This window comes from Microplitis demolitor, chromosome 9 (genome assembly GCF_026212275.2).
Source record: "Microplitis demolitor isolate Queensland-Clemson2020A chromosome 9, iyMicDemo2.1a, whole genome shotgun sequence".
In the NCBI taxonomy this organism is placed as follows: Eukaryota; Metazoa; Arthropoda; class Insecta; order Hymenoptera; family Braconidae; genus Microplitis; species Microplitis demolitor.
This window is the reverse complement of record NC_068553.1, coordinates 17534349-17558143: the sequence shown is the minus strand read 5'-3', so window position 1 is coordinate 17558143 and position 23795 is coordinate 17534349. Positions and strand designations below refer to the sequence as shown.

At 29.8% G+C, this 23795-nt stretch overlaps 1 protein-coding gene across 3 annotated transcripts in view; it reads right to left on the bottom strand.

Moving 5' to 3' along the window:
* Positions 1 to 1413: 1413 nt before the first annotated feature.
* The window catches only part of LOC103569858 (integrin alpha-PS2), a 41176-nt gene continuing 18794 nt past the window's right edge, over positions 1414 to 23795 (bottom strand). Inside the window, exons 4-12 of one of the 3 annotated variants that reach the window (XM_008547384.2) lie at positions 19438 to 19597; positions 14943 to 15004; positions 8325 to 8373; positions 8099 to 8179; positions 6560 to 6735; positions 6020 to 6255; positions 5322 to 5946; positions 2421 to 5255; positions 1414 to 1900 (exon numbers count right to left, since the gene is read on the bottom strand). In XM_008547384.2, coding sequence (XP_008545606.1) covers positions 1805 to 1900; positions 2421 to 5255; positions 5322 to 5946; positions 6020 to 6255; positions 6560 to 6735; positions 8099 to 8179; positions 8325 to 8373; positions 14943 to 15004; positions 19438 to 19597 — 4320 coding nt within the window. In that variant the 3' untranslated portion in view covers positions 1414 to 1804. Of the gene's footprint in view, positions 1901 to 2420; positions 5256 to 5321; positions 5947 to 6019; positions 6256 to 6559; positions 6736 to 8098; positions 8180 to 8324; positions 8374 to 14942; positions 15005 to 17413; positions 17693 to 19437; positions 19598 to 23795 lie in introns of those variants that run through there. The other 2 variants (XM_008547386.3, XM_008547385.2) reach the window with 2 other exon arrangements.

The following is a 23795-nucleotide window of genomic DNA, read 5'->3' as shown; positions in this document are numbered from 1 at the left end:
ACCTAAAATTTGTCACTAATTGTACACTATTACAATATTTTTATATACGTATTGAATTTGTTTTTGTACGAAGAATTTAAACTTGAATATATTTTTGGGTACATCCAAAGATTTTTTAAGAATCATTATTAATTAAATTTAATAAACAAGGTTATGTAATCTCTTGTATCGAATGTTAATGTAAATTGTAATTTTCAATAAATGTTTTTTATTAACTACATTATTTATTCATTTCTTTATTATTAATCATTAAGTCTAAATTAATGATTAGTCTTCTCGAAGAGTAACTCGTCATTGGTTGTTCCCCCACTTTTAAAAAAATTTTTGCGTCCCGCCATTGGTTAACGTTAACATAGAAATCCGACAATTACCGAAGATACCCGAAGACGACTTATTCTCTAAGAAGACTAGATCATATTTAATTTAATATGACTTCAGTTCATAAAATATAGTAATTAATTAATTAATTAAATTAATGATTTAATACAAAATAATTCAATTGTTAATTAATTTTTTTTTTAACTAAATAATTTATTAATTAACTGTTAATAATTAGAGACACAATATTAATTATAGTCTTCCCAGAAAGTAATTCGCCATTAGTTGTTCCCCCACTCGAAAAATTTTTAAATCTCGTCATTTGTTAACATTAACATAAAAACCCGAAAATTACCGAAGGTACCCGAGGTCGACTTAACCTCTGAGAAGACTAGATATGTAATTAAATATGACGGGTTTATAATTTTTGATCATTAATTAATTAATTGAATCAAAGGATAAGGTAATGAGTTAATACAAATAATTTAATAAATAGTTTACTTATTATTTTTTTTTTTTTTTTTTTTTTTTTTTTTTTTTAATAATAAAACCTTACTCTGTATTTACACGTCAGTTCTATTTAATTATTAATCATCTGTATCTTTAACTTTATAATTTAAAAATAATTCATCACTCATTAATCATAATTATTGCGAGTTAATAGGATTAAATTATATATATATATATATATATATAAAATACAATAATAATTATAAAGAATTAATTTACAAAATTATACACTCAGCCAAATTTTCCCGATGTTAATATATAAATTTATATATCTAGTATATATTTATTAAATATTAAATATACTGACATTAACTTAATATTTAAATTAAAAAAAAAAAAAAAAAAAAAACAAGCACCTGGCAGTTGAAAATTTACAAAAAGGTGAGATCTTAAAAAATATTAAATTCCATGTCAATTATTTAAATTAATTAAAAAAAATAAAATTTTAATTGCGTTAACTCCTGCAGCTAACAAGTAAAATTAAAAAAAAATGTTTAAAAAATTATTAATCAAAATATATATATTTATATATTTATACTTATATATTGTTTTTTTTTTTAAGCGATAAAAAATGTTTCTTGACTAGAAACTTGTAAAAATTTACTGCAGAAGTACGTCGGGCAGTTTATAAATTTTTAAATAGAATTCTAATTAAAAACTCCAATTAAATCTGATTAGAGTTTTTCAATCGGAGTTTTTAATTAAGAAAATAAAAACGTTAATTAAATATCTATATAAAAATTGGTCATTAGCAAAGGCACGTAATTATGCGTTAATTAAAATTTAAGATTCGATGGTTTTATAAATTAATAGTAATAAGTAATTATTGCTTATTTTAAAAATTTTAAATTACTACTACTACTATTATTATTATATATTAATATTTGTGATATATGACTTTTAAGTCAAGGCACATCGCAGTACTTATGTACAAATAATATTTCGTTATAATTTTTAATTTAGTCATTTATTAATATTAGAGATGATCGTCCCCGTGTTGAAAATGTCCATTACGATTCAATGGTTGTCTTTCAGGTACATCACTTGGTCGATTTCTTTTGAAGAATCCGCACTGTAATCAAGTAATTACAATTATTCATGGTAACAAGTCAATTATTAATTAAAAACTCCGAAAACTCGTCAGCTGACCGCGTATAGCCGAATTGTTACGAAAATTTCCAAAGCCATCCGACTTTAACCGAGTTATCCCTGAAATTTTAGAGGTTAGTCGAATTCTGTCAGTTTTTTTGTAAATGAATCAAAATGTTAACAAATTTTCAAAGCAGAGAAGAATTTTAACTTCGAAAACTAGTCAGCTGACCGAATGTATCCGAAGTTATACGAAGATTTCCGATGACATCCGACTTTGACCGAATTACTCTATAACCTTTTGAGGTTCATTGTTTTCTAAAGGAATCAAAATCGTGACAAGTTTTTAAATTAGAGAACAATTGTCCGTTTCAATTTCGAAAACTACTCAGTTGACCGAATGTAGCCGAACTTATACGAAAATTTCCGATGACACCCGACTTTAACCGACAGCAAGTAGTTTTTTTATTAAATAAATGAAGTAAAAAATAAAAATAATTTACCTTATGAAGTAAGAAGATAAGCAGCAGTAAAATAATAGTTCCAGCACAAGCTGACAACACAACAACCCAGAGTGGCACAACATCCGGTTCGGGTGCTCTGGCAGTAGGTTCAACATTAGTATAAACTTCATGGCTCTTAACAACTTCGCCCGCTGGTTTTCCAATAAATGGCAGCTTCGTAACCCTGGCGACCAGCTGCGTAGAAATTTTCACCGCTTCATCCGCCGCAATTTTCTTCAGCGTCGTCCCCTTGACTCTGTACCTCGCACTAATCGAAACTTCTTCATCCTTTTCTAACCTCCCCAGTGTACAGCGCAGGCGCACGCATCTTGCAGCCTCACACAATGGCAATATTTTTTCTTCCTTAATTTCTTCCGGGTCTTTGACTTCCTCATAACCTTCAAACTCTCTTTTGACTCTAGATTTCCTAGTCTTCTTATTATCAAAATCTATACTACGCGTATAACGCGAGTCGTCTTCATAATTGTCTTCCTCATCATCATAGTATTCTTCTTGGTCATTATCATCATTACCTCGTTCTTCATTTTGGTTCTCCACCTTGCTTTCCAGCCGCGTTTCATAAGTTTCTATCTTCTTCCCATAGTGTCTATTCGTCGTTTCTTTCCAATTGCCATGGGTTTTAACACTGCCCTCAATAAATTCACCCCCATTATTATTGCTATTTATTCTAGTGTAAGTGGACTCGTGTCTCTCCACACCCCCATGATTAATTCCCTGTCCATTTAAATTACTTCCTAAATTATAAGTCCTTTCTTCATACCACGTGCTCTGTAACGGAAACCGTCTGTCGTCATCAAGACGACAGTAAGCTTTACCATCTTCCCCTTTGATGATCTGTCCTTCCAATTGCATGTATCTCTTATCATTGTCGGTATTCTGCGAGCCGTAACTCTGTTCCCCGAAGCGATTTTCCAATGGAAATATCGAGCCGTCCTTGAACTCGACGAATTCCTTACCGTCTTCAGACACTCGATATCTTCCTAAAAACTGCAGGAATCTCTTACCCTCCCGGTGGTAAACTTCATAACCTACAGAATCTTGCAGAGTACCCAGAAATTTTTCTAGTTCCTGAGTCGAGGTTATGTTCCGCAGTCGGACACCGAATCCCTGCTTTCCAAATTTATCATCTTGATACTTTTTTTCATTGCCATAAATAAATTCACGGGAGTTATAGTTATTTTGTGCCTGTTCTTGGATTTTTTCAAGACGTCTGCGTTCTTCTTCTTCTCGTCTCGTTTCTTGCTCAAATCTTCTGGCCTGATCATCAAATTGCTGCTTTCCCTCGTCCCGGGACTCGGACCAAGTCTGCGTGACTTTGATGTTTGTGTTTGAACCTCCGGTTTGTTTGTACCTGTCGTCGATAACAGAGTCTCCATTGCTCGAGTGGTAAATTGAATGGGTTTCATTTTTGTCATAGAAATTACGACCCGTTTGCCAAATTTTGTCGTCGTGTAAGTCTGGTAGCAAGGGTTCTTTTGTGGTATGGATCGTACCCATGGCATCACTTATTCCTAGACTGCTACCACCTGTTTCTGTATGAATTATTACGTGTTTTTCGTTTGATGAAGTTTCGTAACCAGAACCAAAGCCTGAACCAGATGAACTGGATCCAGATCCTCTAGATACAGATCCAGACCCTGTTGATATAGAAGATCCAGACCCTGTTGATATAGAAGATCCAGACCCTGTTGATACAGAAGATCCAGATCCTGTCGACACAGAAGATCCAACTCCTGTTGATAAAGAAGATCCAGATGAAGAAGAAGATGATGATATTCTCCAATGCTTATTAGTTTGTTCAGTGGGCATTTCATAACCAGTATGTACATTAATAGTTTTACCTGACCCAATTAAATGTTCATGAACAACACCCGTGTTCGAATAGTGAATATACTGTCTTCTGCGTTGCTCAAGTTTCAAACTCAGCGGATTTGAATTAGCAGTAGCGCAAACTAAAGGCCCAGTAGTTTCAGGCTGCTCTAGTAAATAAACTAGATCATCTTTAGCCAGAGTAGCGGCTGGCCAAATTAAAAAGATCTCAGCTTCTTCAATCCTCGAGGGTCCTTGGTTGCGTATCGTGTAATTATGAATAAACGCCGGGCCATATTCGACGTCAGTCGTCGCATTAATGACTGTGTAATTATCTGGATTATAATAAACGTCTTTAGGTTTACTTTCACCCTCAATCAGCAGTTCGGTTTCCACCCAAATTTCTAATGAAAGATGCTGCGAGTTGTCGGCTGTCGTCTCCAGAGGCTCGGCGTTCGTCGAATTCACATACATCCGGAAGTCGTAGGAAGACTTCTCATCATGGACATCGACAGGTTGCAGAAGAACATTGAAGTGCACGAGATTACCTTTGGGCAACGGATTGCCGATGTCGCACTTGAGGGTATTGTTGTTCGATTGTTTCGGCGCTGAACACTGGACAGGAATCTCTGCCTTGTCTATCCGCTCGATCTTGATATAATCAACGCCTGGTGGCAGCATCAGGTTGTAGGTCGCTTCAAACGCATCCTCGTTGGAATTCTTCACCAGTACGTCAAATTCCAAGCGGTTACCAGACCCCAAGAGATAACGATTTACGTTTGGTGTCACTGTTAGCTGTAGATCAGGAGTACAGATATTGTCAGCGCCACAATTCTTACGTATTGACAAGGTATCTTTTCGTGATGACGTCGTTGCTAGGACTGGTCGCAATGGAATCCGAGGATCGCGTGGCCGTGGGTCTGTCCAACGTTCCTCAGCTAAACTCATACGCATTTCAGCATCCAGAGATGTTAATTTATCACGAATACTTGGCGTTACGTAAACCTAGAGATTAAAATTAATTAATTGAATTATTTAAATGAATTAATGAAATGACTAATGACAACTTACTCTAACAGTGCGGCAGAATTGCTGATTGCGATCAACAGTAATCGTGTGATTGAGAGTGTGCTTGCCCTCGTGTTCCAAAAAGAAAAGTCTTGGACTCTTGGTCTTTTTTACATCGAGTACATACTGGACGTTGAAGTCGTAGCTGGATAAAACACCGTCGCCGGTGTACATGAAACAGGCCTTGAGAGGAAGACAAGTAACAGGTGTTGTGTCGGAGAGCGTGCAGTCTTTATCGTCCAGTGATATCAGTTTAGATGAGGATCCGAACTCGACGAAGGTGTCCTGCGGTACCATCTTGATTACGGGCCTTGAGCGGAAGAACATCGCGGTGCTCGAGTCGTAGGAACCCACGACCATGTCGGGGTAAAGATTCCCGTCGAGGTCAAGGCCGCCAGCGACCGAGAACCCGAAGGTCGAGACCCGGTTGCTGAGGTCCTGGGCGTGGATCACTTGGGAATAAGTTTCTTGGACGCCGTCGCGGGAGCCGTGGTAAATGTAAACTGATCCCCGGCCTTCTGGTCCGCCGTAAGGGGCGCCGACGGCGAAGTCTCCGTACCCGTCGCGGTCGATGTCTCCCAGGGAGGCTATGGACAAACCGAAACGGCCTCTGTTGCTTTCGCCGTCTCTGGAAGTATTTAATTTATTGTTAATTTATTTTTTTATTTGGTGATTGGTTTTAGTTTGAGTGATTTTTTTACTTGGTCACAAATTGACGGTATTTGTCCGGGCCCTTGCCGTAGAAGATGTAAATTCGCCCTGTCTCGTAATTCATCTCCGGGTTCTCTGGTATCGTGTACATTGGAGCGCCAACGAGCAAATCGTCGAGTCCGTCGCCGTCGATGTCACCGGAAGCTAGTGCGTAGCCGAAGTAACCGCCCATTTGTTCCCCGGTTATGTTCTGGTGGTTCGTCATATTTGACGTCAAAAGTATCACCTAAAAGTGGTAATTAAATTTTATTTTTTAAATTTGAATAATCGCGCCAAAAAAAAATTTTAATTCATTTTCAAATGACACGCAATTTTAATCTCAGATAATTTTATTTCATCGAAAATTACTTATTAATTTTTCAAAAAAGGATTCTTTTGAAAAACACCAAAATTTCCTTTGGCGGGAAAGTCAATTTTTTTAAATGAAAATTTAAAAAATGGCGCGTACTTAAATAAAAAAATTAGTTAAGGAAAAATTTAAAAATCTGTCACCTTTGACACAAAATTAATCTAAAAAAAAAAGTAATTACTTTGCCATGTAATCCAAATCCTCTTGGCATACCAACAGCAGAACCACTGTCTCCATTACCAATAAAGTCACCCGTAGTTACAGAATATCCGAGATAACTATCATCTTCTTCTGGAGAACCTTCTTTAGTAAACATAACTTTACCCCGATTATTTAGCAACTGCGTGTAAGTTTGTCCTGAAAAAAATATTTTATTTAAATAATGAAAAATAAAAAAATAAAAGATAAAAAACAATATTCTTGTCACCAATTAAAAATTTAAATATTTTTTATTAATTATCATCCGTCTTTGATTAAAAACTACGATTTTATCTGATAGAAACTCAATCGGCTATGATTTTAAAGTTAGCAGACATTTGAATTTTTTTTTTCAACAAATTAATTACGAAAAAAAAAATGAAAAATATGCACATGTAGGAAATTTAAAAAACTACATGTGCAATTTTTTAAAATATTTTTTTTTTGTAATTTATCATTTTAAATCAATTCCAAAAATTATTAAGCGCCGGCTAACCAGTATAAGTTCATCGGCGTAATAATTTTAGAATTTTATTAAAAATGATAAATTATAAAAAAAAAATATTTTGAAAAATTGCACTTATAGTTTTTTTAATTTTCTACATGTGTATTTTTGAGTTTTTTTTTTTATTGCAATAGATTTGTTGAAAAAAAAATCCAAAAATTATTAATTGTCTGTTAACTAATGATACCGGTTAGCCGATATCTATTTTTTGGATTTTTTAAAAACGATAAATTATTAAAAAAAAAAATATTTTGAAAAAATGCACTGATAGATTTTTAAATTTCCTACATGTGCATTTTTTTAGTTTATTTTTTTTTTCCATTTGAAAGTCAGATTTGAATTTTTAAATCAGATTCAATAGTTTCAAATCAGAGATTCTAATAAGCATTAGCCGGTCGATCATTATTCCTATTTTTTAATAGTTTTATTTATAAAAATAATATTAATTATTAATTATTAATTAGGTACTGCCACGCCAACTGCCAGGAGAAGCTGTAATAAAAGCTCTGCCCACACCTGTTATCGCCCTTTCGGACTCACCTGGCAGTGATTAAATTAAAATAAATAAAATTAAATTTTTTTATTAGGAGTATTAAAAAAAAAAAATCATTAATCTTTAAAACGGGACAAAAAGTCACACAACTATTTTTAATTACTAACTTTAGTAATAATAATTAAGTTAATATTCAACATAAAAAAATTAATTAATTAATTAATTAAAATAATCTAAATCCTTAAAAGCCTTGCCGTTAATTTAAAAATTTAAAAGCTCGCACTGCCAAGCAAGTGGTGGGACAAAAAAGTTTCGGGGTAATTATTAATTTTATTTATTTAATTAATTAAATAAAATAAATGGGGTTGATTAATTTTTTTGGCCTCACCCTCCCTTAATATAGAGGCGTTTGAATTAAAATTAAAAATAAAACCTTGTTAATTAGGCAAGTAATCTGTGGGTTTTAAATAAATTAATAAATTAATAAGAGGGTCGTTCTAATGGACGGCGTGTAATTGGTGTACCTTGAAAAACACCGAATGAAGAATTTCCTGGAGGTACAAAGGGAAAATTATCCAATCTTCTCATCACTGAGTACAGCTGACCTGAAATTTTTTTTTATTTTTTTTTACACAATAGTCTAGTTTTTTTGTTATACTTTTCCCTGGTAAATGAACTTTTGTTAAATTATTATATTAATTAATTAACGGTTAATGTCTTAATATTATTTTTTTTTATTTTAAAAATTACCTTGCCAGTACCAACTTCCTGGTGCGCCGATGAAAATTCTCTCTCCGTCCTGTAATCAAATTTATTTATTTATTTCGCGGGAAAAATTTTTATGAAATTTTTTAAAAATTATTTGCTTGGAAAAAATACTTCATATGTTCATATATATAATATATGAACATATGAATTTTTTCTGCAACTAATGTCTTCATATATAATTCCACATGATCATTTGTAGTCATATATATTTATAGTTTCTTATTTTTTCTTCAAAAAGTCTCGTGATTAATTCAAATTTTAGCGCAAAAATTTTGTTTCCCGCCAAAAAATTTTTTAAATTTAAATTTAAACAATAAAATTTCTGTGGGAAAAAAAAAATTCTTACGTCAATAAAATCTTTTTTTACAGTGTGCATAATTATATTTTCAAATTTAAATATTAAAAAAAAGCGGGAAATTTGAAAATGTCACGTTTTAAGAATTTCAAATAAATAAATTTTTAATTAATAATTAAAATGATTAAATTATGAATGAATGTAATTGTATGAAAAAATATAAGAGATATATATATACATATATATATACTTGTCATTGACGTTATCATTTGAATAATTAATTAATATGATGAAAGTGAAGAGTGATTTGCGATTCACTTGACGCTGATTTCTGAGAGCGGTAGGAATAAAAGGCGAGCTGATTCATGGAATTAAATTATTAAGTGTGTATATTATGGAGCGGAGAGTATATAAATATATATATATATGTATGTTATAGTAAGTATATTAAGTATTATATGCATGCTAAGTAGAAAGTATGTAATATATATGCTATTTACGTTGTACAGGAAATGGAATTGGATAAGTGTTTTAGTGATAATACATCACGTGTGTTCTATTGAGAGTTTAATGACATTAGAAATATTTAGAAAATTTTTTCTATTATTTATTACCGTTATTATTATTATTCATTAATCAAAAATTCTTGTATTTTTAATTTTGATTCGTGATATCTTTGTAAATATATGAGATAGATATATATTATTTATAGTCATTGGAAAGGAAATTTAATTCTCTACAACTTTTGTATCTTTAAAAAATGCTTTAAAAGCAGCCGTTTAGAAGTTAGAGGCATTTGTTTGTTTTACAAGCAATTTTTTGACAGCTTATTGTTCAACATTACTTTAAACGGCTATAACTTTCAAACTACTGAGCTTAAGAAATTTTTTTAAGAGACAAAATTTGTAGGAAATTCAATTCTCTACAACTTTTGTATCTTTGAAAAATTCTGTAAAAGCAGCCGTTTAGAAGTTAGTGGCATTTAACTGTTTCGTATGGAATTTTTTGACAACTTATTGCTGTAAAGTTCTTTAAATGGCTGTAACTTCTAAACTATTGAGTTTACGGAATTTTTCAAAGAGATAAAACTTGTAGGAAATCAAATTTCCTTTCTAATAACCATATATAATGTATGTCTATCTCATATATTCTGGATATTGTCAAACAATGTGTAAAATTATATAAATCTATTTGAATATTTAAATAGAAAATGATAAAGTAGAAAGGATTAACCTTGGAAATGTAAATTATAATGTACAGTTTTATATAAATAGCATAAAAAATAACAATTTTCCTCGCGGAATTAGAAAGAAGGTGTTGTTAAAGACAGAGTTTATGCAATGATTATTTAATCTCATGTTTACAATCGTAAATTGTAATTTATTCAAAAGTAATTACTCCTTCACATTGAATTTTTTTTTTGCAATAAAAAATAAGTCATGATCTCATTGGAGTAAAAAATTAATTTCAGTTTTAATGAATAATAAATATTTTTTTTTCTCAGCAAAAGAGAGATAAAAGAAAAAAAACGTTAAGGAGCGTATCGCTTAAGTACCCACTCAAGAGTATTTTTTAAAAATAACAAACCACTGTTTGATTCTGCTTTGTATCTAGTTGTACCAAATAACAAAAAATTTAAGTTTGTACTGTGGTATTATAAATAAGCTACCGTGGGAGTTTGAAATTTAAAAAATTCTCCGAGTTAGTAGAGGATTTCACGGTTTATATTACGTTTCATGTTTTATGTTTGTAATAATGAATAATAATTAAAAAAAAAAAAAAAAAAGGTGAGAGTAGTATAACGAGATGTTGAAGAGCTGCTTTATAAGTAAAGACGATGTCGCAAAAGAGAGACGAGTACGTGTATATGTATCGCGTAGGTGGTCCGTGCTCGAGGAGAAAACACGGACACGGTGACAGAACAAAATGTAGGTGCCTTAAATGGACATCTCTTGCTCTACAATGTTTACATATTTATTTTTAATTTAACTATGATAGTTAACTTGACAAAAATTTGATTATTAATTTCCTTGTCTTGATCTTAGTCCTGATCTTGGTTATGAACTTAGTCCTATATCCTAGCCCGGGTCTCAGTTTTAAATCTTAGTCCTAGTCCTTATCTTAGCCCTAGTACTGATATTAAACTTCGTTCTAAATTTTAGTTCTAGATCTTAGTTCTAATTTTAGTTCTAGATCCTAGTCCTGATCTTATCCCTAGATCCTTGTCATCAGTCCTAGTTCTAGATCTTAGTTCTTATCTTAGCCCTAATTTTAGATCCTAGTCCTGATCTTAGCCCTAGATCCTAATCCTGGTCTTATCGCTAGATCTTAGTCCTTATTAGCCCTAGTTCTAGATCCTAGTCCTGATCTCGGCCCTAGATCCTAGTCCTTATCAACCCTAGATCTAGATCTTAGCCCTAGATCTTAGTTCTTATCTTAGCCCTAATTTTAGATCCTAGTCCTGATCTTAGCCCTAGATCCTAATCCTGGTCTTATCGCTAGATCTTAGTCCTTATTAGCCCTAGTTCTAGATCCTAGTCCTGATCTCGGCCCTAGATCCTAGTCCTTATCAACCCTAGATCTAGATCTTAGCCCTAGATCTTAGTTCTTATCTTAGCCCTAGTTTTAGATCCTAGTCCTGATCTTATCCCTAGATCTTAATCATCAGCCCAGTTCTAGATCTTAGTTCTTATCTTAGGCCTAGTTTTAGATCCTAGTCCTGATCTTAGCCCTAGATCCTAATCCTGAACTTAGCCGTAGATCCTAGTCCTTATCAGCCCTAGTTCTAGATCCTAGTCCTGAACTTGGCCCTAGATCTTAGTCCTTATCAGCCCTAGTTTTAGATCTTAGCCCTAGATCCTAGTCCTTATCAGCCCTAGCCCTAGATCCTAGTCCTTATCAGCCCTAGTTCTAGATCCTAGTCCTGAACTTGGCCCTAGATCTTATTCCTTATCAGCCCTAGTTTTAGATCTCAGCCCTAGATCTTAGTCTATATCTTAGTCCTAGTTCTAGACTCTACTCCTGATCTTAGCCCTAGATCCTAGTCCTTATCAGCCCTAGTTCGAGATCCTAGTCCTAAACTTGGCCCTAGATCTTAGTCCTTATCAGCCCAGTTCTAGATCTTAGTCCTTATCTTAGCTCTAGTCCTGACCCTAATCTTAGCTCTAATTCTAATCTCAGTCTCAGTCTTAGTTTTAGTTCTAACTTTAGTCTCATAAAAAATAAAAGTATTCGCGGAATTTATATTTCTAAAATACTCGATGATATCATCAGTGCACCTGCAGCATGTAAGACAGTGAGATGTGGCGCCACACCGGTCTTATTCAAATTTTTTTATTTTTTTTTTTTAAATAAAAAACAAAGGGGATCGTGCTCTCGTGACCACAAACGTTGTTTAAACGCCTTACATTTATTTTTGGGCACCGATCTGATATTTATCGTTTAAACACGGATATTATTTGTGCATTGGACAGAGCGTAACGTTTGCCTCGTGCTTTCCTGGTCTCCTTTTATTATTATTTTATTTTTTTTATGGCTTATGTCCTCGTACCGGCTCGTGCACGATTGCAAACAATGGACGCCCAAGAAACAACAATATCTGAATCAAAGTGACCATCCTCAACTTTAAAACCTCTATTTCTAGCTCTACTTCTATTCCGGCTTTTCTATTCACATCATATGACCACAGATCCATGAATATTATTTTTCATGTGCACGTGCGCAAACGTTTGCACGAATTTTTTTCATTTACATCAAAATGGATAAATCTTATTGTTATATATTATAAGTATACTTTATATCAATTAAATACAATAGATCATATATATAAATTTTTAATTTTAAATTTAATTTACAGAAAAATCGTCCATTTTGCCTCGTTTTAGAAAAATGTCAAAAATTTTTATTAATCAGAACTGATATTAATTTTTAAATAATTTTTTTTTTTTGATTTTTTTTTGAGTGAGCTATTTTACCCCATGATATAAAAATATGTAAAAAAAAAAACTAAATTATTGTGATTAATTTTTTTTTTTTACATACAATTTATTTTAAAACACAACAATTTAAAAATCATATGGCAAATTTCGCGCCAAATTTGAAAAATTTAAATTTCAATAAATTATTTTTATTTTTTTCCAAAAAGCAGAATTTATTTCTATACTTCACAATTAATTAATTAATAATTACACGGCCCATTTTACCCCATGTTAAATTAAGATAAATAATTTTTCATCTAAAAAAATTTGAAAATTTTTTCGCGCGCTTTTACCTCAGGTAAAAAAAATATCAGTAAAAATTAATTTCTCATATATTAAAATAAAATTTAAATTAATGTAAATATTATCATTGCGCGTCCATTTTACCCCATTATTCAAGTGATTTAAATATGTAATACAAAATGATAATAAGATTGAAATAATAAATATACCCCCTACTGTGTAAATCGGTTTATAAATGTAGCTCGTGCTTAACATGATAAAAATTTGCAACTGGAACAATGCTCATAATAAAACAAACTTCTTTCTTATATAGGAAACAAAAACAAAAGTATATATATAAGTATAAATATGTAGACAGTGTACATGAAACACGAAGTACACGAAGTACTTTTGCCGACAAAAAAACTAGATTGAAATATAACACAGCGACAAAAATCTAAATGTTACTATGTATAGTATGTTCAATTTTTTTATTCAAATTTTGTACTTTATATATTTTTTTTTCAAATAGAAAATGGTATAGATATTTTATGTAAGTCAGAGATCGATTGTTGAGATCAAAGACACAATCTCTGGTCGCTCTACCACATCACGATGAAGATTTAATGCTTGTTGTATAAATCGAGAGTACGATAAACGATAATATATATAAAACGTCTATATGTTAAGAGATAAAACAATGCTTTGTTTTTTTTTTTTTTTTTTTTTTTTTTTTTTTTTTTTTATGAATAAAAATTACATATATTTAAAGTTTAATATTTATTTATATAAGAAGTATTCCTATAAACAGTAAGTTTTAAAATTTCAGGTGAGCAAAATTAAATTTTTTCAAAATTCAATAAAAATTTCAAATTTCAATCTTTTTTGTCAAAATATCTAAAATTTAATCTTCAAAATTTTCTAGCGGCTGAAATATCGAATTTATGAAAAAATTGAAAGAGACCTTTTTTGTAGAGAATTAAATTTCGTATAAAATTGGTATCAATGATTTTTGATGTATCTCCAATGTTTTGGTATAATTTGAATTTGAATTCTAATATAATTCAAAAGTTGTAGTGATAATTTCAGTAAAAGTTGATACTTAACAAAAAATGTATATAAGTCTCTAACTATCAGATTTACAGAAAAATTACAAAAGACCTTTTTTGTAGGAAATTAAATTTCCTATAAAATTGCCCCAATTAATTTTTGCGCTATCTCTAATAGTTTCGCCACAATTTTAATTCAAAGTTAACTGTAGTGATAACTTTACTCAAATTTGACACTTATCAAAAAATGTATATAAGTCTCTAACTATCAAATTTTCGAAAAAAGCACAAGAGACCTTTTTTGTAGGGAATTAAATTTCCTACAAAATTGCTCTGATTGATTTTTGCCCTATCTCTATTCTATCAAAAGTTATAACAATTTTTTTCCACTCATTATTAATAATGAACCACCAGCTCAAATTTTGGACACAGGTTCAAATTCAATTTTTTTTTCACATTTAAAAAAAAAAATTTCAATTTTAAATTTCAAATAATAGTCAGCAATTCGTAAAGAAAAAATTGTAGCTAATACCAAGAGATTTTTCGCAATCGCAATCGAATAAAATTTTGGGGTCATATATGTCCTTATATATACACATATTTAATATGTATGTACATATTTAAATTTACGTATAGAGGATATTGTAGCACATGAGTAATGTATATAGAGTTAAATGTAATGTGGTGTAATGTAATGTATTATGAGAATAAGAATAAGTTTAAAATATTTTCTAAAGGAAAAGTAAGACAGTGTATTCAAACAAACAGCGCGATGTTTAAAACGTACAAAGCTGAGTATACATTCTTTACCATTTTAGGATGAGAATCAACCCTCATCGTGTCCCCAAGTCTTAAGTCTTAGCTCTTAACTCTTAACTCTTTTGCGACACGAATAAACCAGAAAAGTTGTGAACCGACGACATTACACGTGGGGGTTTTATTTACGACTTGCCGTTTTACTTATTCCCAACTTTTCTTTATAATCTTTATATATATATATATATTTTTTTCAAGACTCAACATGTTGAAAAGGTGATATTAATTGTTGCGTACTTACTCGGGAGACTGCAGCACCTAAACCAGCTTGGCAGTATCCTTGTCTGTGATACCCAAAATTTCCTGTTATAAAAAAAAAATAAAAAAAAAAATTAGCAAATAGTTATTTATAAAATTAATTAGTTTGTTAAATTATCATTCAGTTTGGGCATAAATAATTGTCAGTGTTAATAAATTTAAAAGATAATTATGGAGGCTATAAATTGCAGGGATTTATGCCGATGACGAAAGTTTTATTATTTTTTTTTCAGATAATTGCTAATTAGCGTCTTGAGATTTAAATTTTCAAATTGGTTATTTGTCCAGACTGGGTTTACATGTGACTTGTTTATTTAATGTATGAGTTTATGTGGTAGGTTGAATAAATTAGTGTCCAAAAATATTTATAGACAATTTTAGTCATGCGAAATTTTTTGATTTTCAGACTCCGATTACTTTACATTGACATTGCGGCTTAACTATGGGAGATAGGACAAAAAGTAAAGAGACCAATCTTAAAGGAAATTAAATTTCCTATAAAAAATGTTTAAGTCATTTTTCCATAACTCGAATATTTTAGACTCTGCATAAAAATTTTATAAATTTTTTAAACTGACGAATTTCCTATAATTTTTTTTTCTAATCTTTAAATTAACTTTCTGGGTAAACTATCAAGTGTACGTCGAAAATGATAAGAGATGATTTTTTAGGAAATTAAATTCTCCGTAAAAATGGTATCTTTGATTTTTTTCATAAACTTGATAGTTATGGAGCTATGGTTTTTTTAAGTAAATTAATTTGAAATGACCTTTGAATTTTTTGATAAAAATATTTTTTAAAATTAATTATCAGCTCGTAGCGTAAATTAGAATTCAAAAAGAATGTGCGCTGGTTTAATTTAATATATATCTATACACATATATATATATATATATTTTTTTTTACATACATTACATACATGAGTATGAATGCTTCTGTTGTATTATAAAACTACGATACGCACGTAGACATACAGAGTCTACTTGAATATGTAGGCGTTCAAGTGTGTGTGAGTCATACAAAATGTAATATTACGAGTGTCGAACAAATATATATATATATATGAAGCACACAGTAGTTGTTAGCAATGAGCGCAAAACAAATTGAGACGGATAAGGCGACGAGAGACAAGAGTAAGTGGCAATAAGCTCTTGTGTGAATATTGTGGTATTAATAAATAGTAATGTAATATATATACATATATATATATATCCTATATTTGTTTATATTGTACTTGGATTGGATTAATAAAATCTCTAAGGCTAAAAAAAGTCATCAGTTAAAATAGAGAAATTAAAAAATGAATAACAAATTGTTGCTAATTTCCATACAGCAGCTGTTTGTAAATTTATTTAAATATTAAACGTTAGGGAGCACATTTATACATTACAGTGTAAAGGAACTGTACGTTTCCGGTTGCAAGGCCCTACAGTAGTAAAAAGTTCCTGGAAGAACGGCGGATTCGGTCTCGGTTTTTAAAAATGGTAATTGGTTAAATTTTAAAAACAACACAAAACTAATATAAATTAGTGTATGTAGTTTGAAACAACTGTTTTGAATTTAATGAACCAGTAAATTATTTTTTTTCATTATTATATTCAAACGCGCCGCTTTTTAAATTTCGCGGAATTTTTTTTTTATATAATAGTGTAATACAGATCAAGTGACGTTTTTTAAATATTATATAAATTAATAATAAGAATTTATTTCAACTCTTATGTATAAATTGTTTAATTGCAACGTCTTAAGTCTTTTAAAATAAATTACAAGATAAATGAGCTCGTAATTACTTTCTTTTTTTTTCTACAAATGGATAAAGGAATTTACTATTATAAATTTTTTAAAATAATAATAATAATAATCCCTGACGGGTCTAAATTACGGTAAATAACGAATTTTATGGTAAAATAAGGTGTTAAGTGGTTAACTTATAGTATTCTAAGGCAAAAGAACAGTATTTTTACCGTAAATTAGCAATAAGAGACTGGAAATTTACCGTAATATTGTGGCAAGTCTGCGGTATTTTACAGTAAATTAAAGTATTGGACAGTACCCTGACAAATCCTAATTACGGTAAAATACGGTAGTTTGCAGTAACTTATGGTAATTAACGGTAAATTATGGTATTCATCGTAAATTTTAGTATTTTACGGTAAAAGTACGGTTAACTTAACGTCAATTTGCTGCGATTCACGGTAACATTGAAGTATTTGACCGTAAAAGTGTAAAATTACTGCAAGAGTATGGAATTTTACCGTAAAGTAAAGTATTTAACTGTATTATGGTAAAAATACTTCATATTGCAGTACAGTATTGTAATAAGCCATATTATATTAGAAATTACTGTAATTTGCCGTAAATTACCATAAAATACGGTAGTTTGCGGTAAAATACGGTAATTTACCACCATTCGGGTCTGGTATGGTAAAAACTTTAAATATTCAAAAAACTTACGGTCTACGGTTAAAATTCCGTAAATATACAGTATGTGAAATAATGTTAAGTATATATATGTCAATTAATAATAACACAATTATAGTTGGATACACGTTCTAATGTTAATTAACAAAAATACAGTAGTAAGCAAGTTGTAGAGTATCTACCCTGTTTAGAAAATCTCATAAAATCCAATAGATCCTCATACATTCCTATAGAAATTCTATAAGAATGAATGAGTTCTATGAGAAGTGCTATAGTTAAGTATAGAGCCTTATACATACAGCTATAAGAATCTATCGGATTTTTTAAGCAGGGTAAACTCCACATTCAGGGTCTTAAAATCGACTGACTCCAGTGACGTACAATTACTGTAAGAGACTTAGTTAATTATGAGAGACATCTATCGGACATTACAGTAAATACTCTGAATTGTCGCTTTTTACGATAATTAACTTAAAATACCGTAAATTGCGGTAAATCATGGAAAAAAACAGTAAATTACCGTAATTTGGATCCACTAGGAATAATAATAATAATAATAATAATAATAATAATAATAATAATAATTATAATAATAATTATTGTTATGATGATTACGAATTTTTCGCATTAATTGATTTCTTTAATAAATGATAAAAAAAAAAGTTATCTTATCAGAAACAATTGTAAATAGAAAGACATATGTTAGTTTGATTAAAAACGAAAGACAATGAGTTAGATATTAAATTCTTATTAAGTCTCGGGTCAAATAAATTATTTGTTAAAATACATAAATTTATATTTTATATATCTATATCGGCGGTTCGTTATTTAGGACATGCTTAATAATTTATAATTTTTTAAATTGTCCGTGGCCTTTTAATTAAGCAAACAATAAATTCTAAAGTTTTTGTTAGTGGCCGAGTATAAAATAATATAACTTAAGGATGTTAAGTAAAAAGTTATGTACGTTGTTGCGTTTATGTTTTATAGCATGTAATTTTTAAGGAAGAGATTAATGATGACACTAACAACTAACAACCGGAAATGCGTAGCTCTGAAATCAAATAACATGTGCTATGCAGTTAATACACAAATGAAGAATCTACCCGCTTATTGCTGCAATAAATGCTTGCGTGTGTAAAGAAAATGGTGAATTTTAATTGCAGGAAGGTGCGACGATAAAAATTACGTTTTATATTCATATATTTATATATGAATTATATATATATAATTGTATGTAAGAGGTATTGAATTTAAAATTTCGCTGACTATTAATTTTTTATAAAAAAAAAACGCGGCAATTTTTAAAATTTGAAAAAAAAAATCGTGTTTAAATTTAAATATTTATAAAAATTATTTTTCTATAGGGGAGTGGTTTTTTTTTTTGGGAACTTAATATTTAGATTTTTTACAAGTTCGTATGCGCGTGTGTGGTCTAGAAGGTAAAAGTAGAAGGAGATGCCGCTTTTTTTTTAAGTATAAATTACTAAGTAATTATTATTTTTTCAGGAATAGTGAGAAATTTTTTTGAATTTTAAAATAATATTTCAAATTATTTAATCATTAATATTTAGAATAAAAAATTTGAAAATTTAAATTAAAAAAATAAATTTTATTTACAGAATTTGAATTTTTTAATGTTAAATTAATCTTCTGGCGAAACTATCAAAGATACATAAAAAATGATAGATATCAATTTTGTAGCAAATTAAATTTCTTACAAAAAAGATTTTTATAAATTTTACCGTAGCTCCAATAATTTAGCTGCTAGAATTTTTTAAAATTAATACCAATTTTAAAACATTCTTAAATTAAAAATTTTAGTCAAACTGTTAAAAGAACAAAATAAAAAAATTTCAAATAAAAAATTTTGCCGCGAAAAAACCCATGAGTTGTAATTCTACTGACGCGTCTTATCAAAAATAATTGATAAGCATTTGCTACAAAAATTTATGATTTAAAAAAAAAGCAGCGACTTTTCCCGCGCTATGAATTTTGCGTTCAAAAATATATATGAAAAAAAAAATATATATATATATATATAATGAAAAACTTACGAGTACGACATGGCGAAAACTCAGTTGAAGTCGTGAAATTTGTGGACCAACAAGTGCCGACTGGATCCCGTCTATTTCCCACGATCGATTGTCTCGAGCTATCGCCGAAGTCTTTTTTCGATTGCGACACCGAAAAAAAAACGTATCTCGGCGCGCAAGCCTGTTAAATTAAAAAAAAGCTTAATTAATAATTAATTAAAAATGAGTAAATTAATTTTAAGTGAATTCAAAAATTTATATTTGTATTTATTGAATAAGCGAATGCGTCAGTTCTGTTTTTAGAAATTACGTTTCGCAAAACAAATAAATTGAGTATATATAAATCCTCATATATGTAATATTATAAATAAGATTCTTTAATAAAATGAATCAATGATAATTTAAATATATGACTAATTTTTATTACTGAAATTAAACCATGACCTTCACTAGTACATTTTTAAATTTTTAATATTTAAATAAATATATATATACATATATATGTATTAGTATGACAATGAATATATATGGTCTTAAAATAAATATTTTAAAAGATATTGACCTTAAAACCTTGCGGCCTTCAAACAATTTCTTATCATTTTGCTCAAGTGATAAATGTCATAAATAAAAAATATAAAATATGAAGAACAGAATGTCCATTTAAAAATATTGGATAGTTAAAAGACGATAAAAACTCTGCGAATAGTAAACAAGCAGATAAATATTCAAGCAATAAGAATAAAAGTGGATTGTGTGAAGTGGAAAGAATAGAGAAGGCAAATACGGCAATTTATCCATTGCGCTAGTTTAAATTTAATCATTATTAAGGACACGATGGACCCTTTTGATGGGCAATGGTCTTGGGTTTACTCTTTGAGTTTATACATGTGCACATATATATGTAAGTGTATGTAGAGTTGATATAACTAGTTGTGTAAGTAATATTGTTGATCAAGTGAAAAGAGTAAGATAAAATAATAATAAAACAAAGCGAGGCTGGGTAAGAGATAAATAAAGGAATAAAGAGAGAAATGTTAAATTGCCGCGGGGAAACTAAGAACAAAGGCGTTCAATGAGAAAGCGAGGGCAGGATAAAATAAGTCTGCACTTGATGATAGCTGATCGATTGCAGCTGGCCTGCTGGTAGAATAGAATCGATGACTCGTTGATAATGGTATACATGGCGTGAGTTTAGTTTAAATCTATAAACTTTGTGTATATGTTTATTAGTGTAGAGGCTGGAATGATGTTATATGCTTATTGAACTACACAGCTCAAGAGGTAAATCTATTGCGAGAATCTTTGACATCTACAGTTCTAGGACAGCTGCGATCATCACGTATTGTCCAGATGTTGCTGAAGATACGGTCTATTATATTGGAGACGTTTAATGGAAACGCTACAATGTTAATTTATTTTTTTTTATTTTCAAATCAATTTACTTGTTCTTCTATTTTTAAATTGCAAGATGTTTTAGTTTTGATTGCACCGAAAACCTTTCAATTTAAGATATTTATGGCATTTTTATCGAAATTTAGTTCCAAAGTCACCGCTAGGTGGCTAATGCTCTCGTAGTCAGAATAAAAAATTCAATAGATAAAAGTTTGACCTAAAAAAAATTGTTGCCAGTAAAATTGTCCAGATATTAGTAAAAAGTCTATTATTTGCAGACATTTAATAGAAATATTACGTCAATTTATTTTTTTTATTTTTAAATTACAAAATCATTGTTTGAGTCTTGATTGCATACAAAAGCTTTTGGTCTAAGGTCTAAATGGCATTTTAATCAAAATTTAGTTCCAAAGTCACCGCTAGGTGGCTACCGCTCTCATAGTCAGAATAAAAAATTCAATAGATAAAAGTCTGACCTAAAAAAAATTGTTGCCAGTAAAATTGTCCAGATATTAGTAAAAAGTCTATTATTTGCAGACTTTTAATGGAAGTGCTACGATGTTAATTTATTTTTGAATTACAAAGTCATTGTTTCAGTCTAAATTACACCGAAAACTTTTCAATCTAGGGTAGTAATGACATTTTAATCTAAATTTAGTTCCAAAGTCTCCGCTAGGTGGCTAATGCTCTCGTAGTCAGAATAAAAAATTCAATAGATAAAAGTCTGACCTTAAAAAAATGATTAAGACTAAAATTGTCCCGATATTACTGAAGATACGATCTATTATATTGTAGTTTTCAATGGAAAAGCTACAACGTTGATTAATTTTTAAAATTTCTGAGTCAATTTACTAATTTTTTTATTTTTAAATTGTAAAAATCATCGTTTTAGACTTAATTGCCCATAAAACCATTCATTCTAGGGTATCAATGGCATTTTTATCGAAATTCAGTTCCTAAGTCTCCGCTAGGTGGCTACCGCTCTCGCAGTTGAAATTAAAAACCCAATAAATAAAAGTGTGACCCAAAAAAATGATTGTCACTGAAATAAAACGATGGAGTTGGCACATACAATGCTTCGAAGAAATAAATATCTGTTTCTCAAAAAAAAATATTTAAATACGTCACTTGTATATTAATATATATTTAAAATTACACACTTTGAAAGCATGAGTTATTTCAGGGCGTGAATGAGGTCATCTTATAGGTCGTGCGTGTGATCAACAAAACAAAATAGGCTGACGAATTTTAAATTGGGTTATTATTAACCACTAAATCACTTCCGACGTCCATATATATATTGTAACAACTCATATTACTAGACTTAAAAGTACCAACAGAATATTTTTTTTCGTCTAATGTTTTATGCGACCAAGGCGACAAAGAATTAAAATTTGACATGTATGTCATGAACCAAGAAGCTCTATATATACATAAACATATATATACATATGTACATATATACAGTTGACTCACCTTTTGCGGCTACTGAGTCACGACATTATTTATAGGTAAATGGTCCTCGCGGGGGCATATAATCGTTCTTATATTATTCTGTAGTAGCGATACGCCCAATAATACTCGGAGACATTAAACTCCGGAGATTCGCTCCGGATATTTGATTTCATCCATCCCAGCCTATATATATATATATATATATATATATATATATATATATATATATATATATATATATATTGTATCATGGAACCTATCAATCAAGTTCTGCGGCGTTTACAATTTTCCCCAGTGTCATAAATCAGAGATCGAAGGCGGTTGTAAGATAGTTTTTGTTATTGTTTATATTCATATATTTTTATACTTTGATTGTTCAGAATTACTTATAACCTAAAAATGGTAAGGTTACAGAAACGCGAGTCAGCTCAATCTGAAGAGGATTCCACAAAATAATAAATGGGAGTATTATATACTGGGCAACAACAACAATAACTAAACTGGAATCAACGGTAGAGTGGAAGAGGGCAGAGTTGCTGAGTCAAACAACAAAAAAAAGTAAAACGTTTAGCAGGCGTCGCAATTTGTCCTCTGGACAAAACACACCAAAGGAATTCGTATTGTCCGGCATTATAACTTTCGTCTCTTTCTATCCCCCGGCAAATTAGTCTTCTTCCGCTTTCATCAGCTCAATAATAGACGTAAAATAAAGTATAATCGGTATCAACAAACAATATATGGTTGAAATATATCAAATCATATATGTTTGCAACAAAAAAATATATGATGTGTTATATTGTATATTATAAAAAATCATATAGAGATTTTCGGCGATTTAATATAAAATTATATACAGTAGTAAATATATGTATTCCATATATGTAACTTATATGTTTATTATATTAAGCCATATATACATTCACATATACCTGATAATATATTGTATTGATATATTTCCTTTTATATTCAAAAAATATGAAATTTTTATATGAAATGAAATATATGGTAGCATATAATTTATATTATATATGCCACCATATATTTTCTTTGTTATATTTAAGCATATATTTTATTCGGTGTATGTATATGTATATGGGTATATTATATATTCGCTTCAAATTAACTAATTTCGATAATTTTATCTGCAATTTGAAGAGTATATCAAAATTTATATCTAATTTAATTGGAGTGGGTCATATATATAAGAAACTTTTTTTTTCCATACACAATATAAATATATGTTATGATATATGATCAGAATATATTTTTCGTATATGATAGAAATATATATTTTTATGTATGATAAAAATATAGTTTTTGTATATGACAAGAATATATATTTTCATATATGATGAAAGTATATTTTTTGTATATGATTGACATATATATTTTATATATGCTAAATATATACGGACTCGTATATGATGAATATTATATTTTTTAATTTAAAAAAAAATATATCAGAAAATAGTTAAATTCGCCACATATATTTTCTGATATTTATCATATATTTTGACCATATATGTTATTTT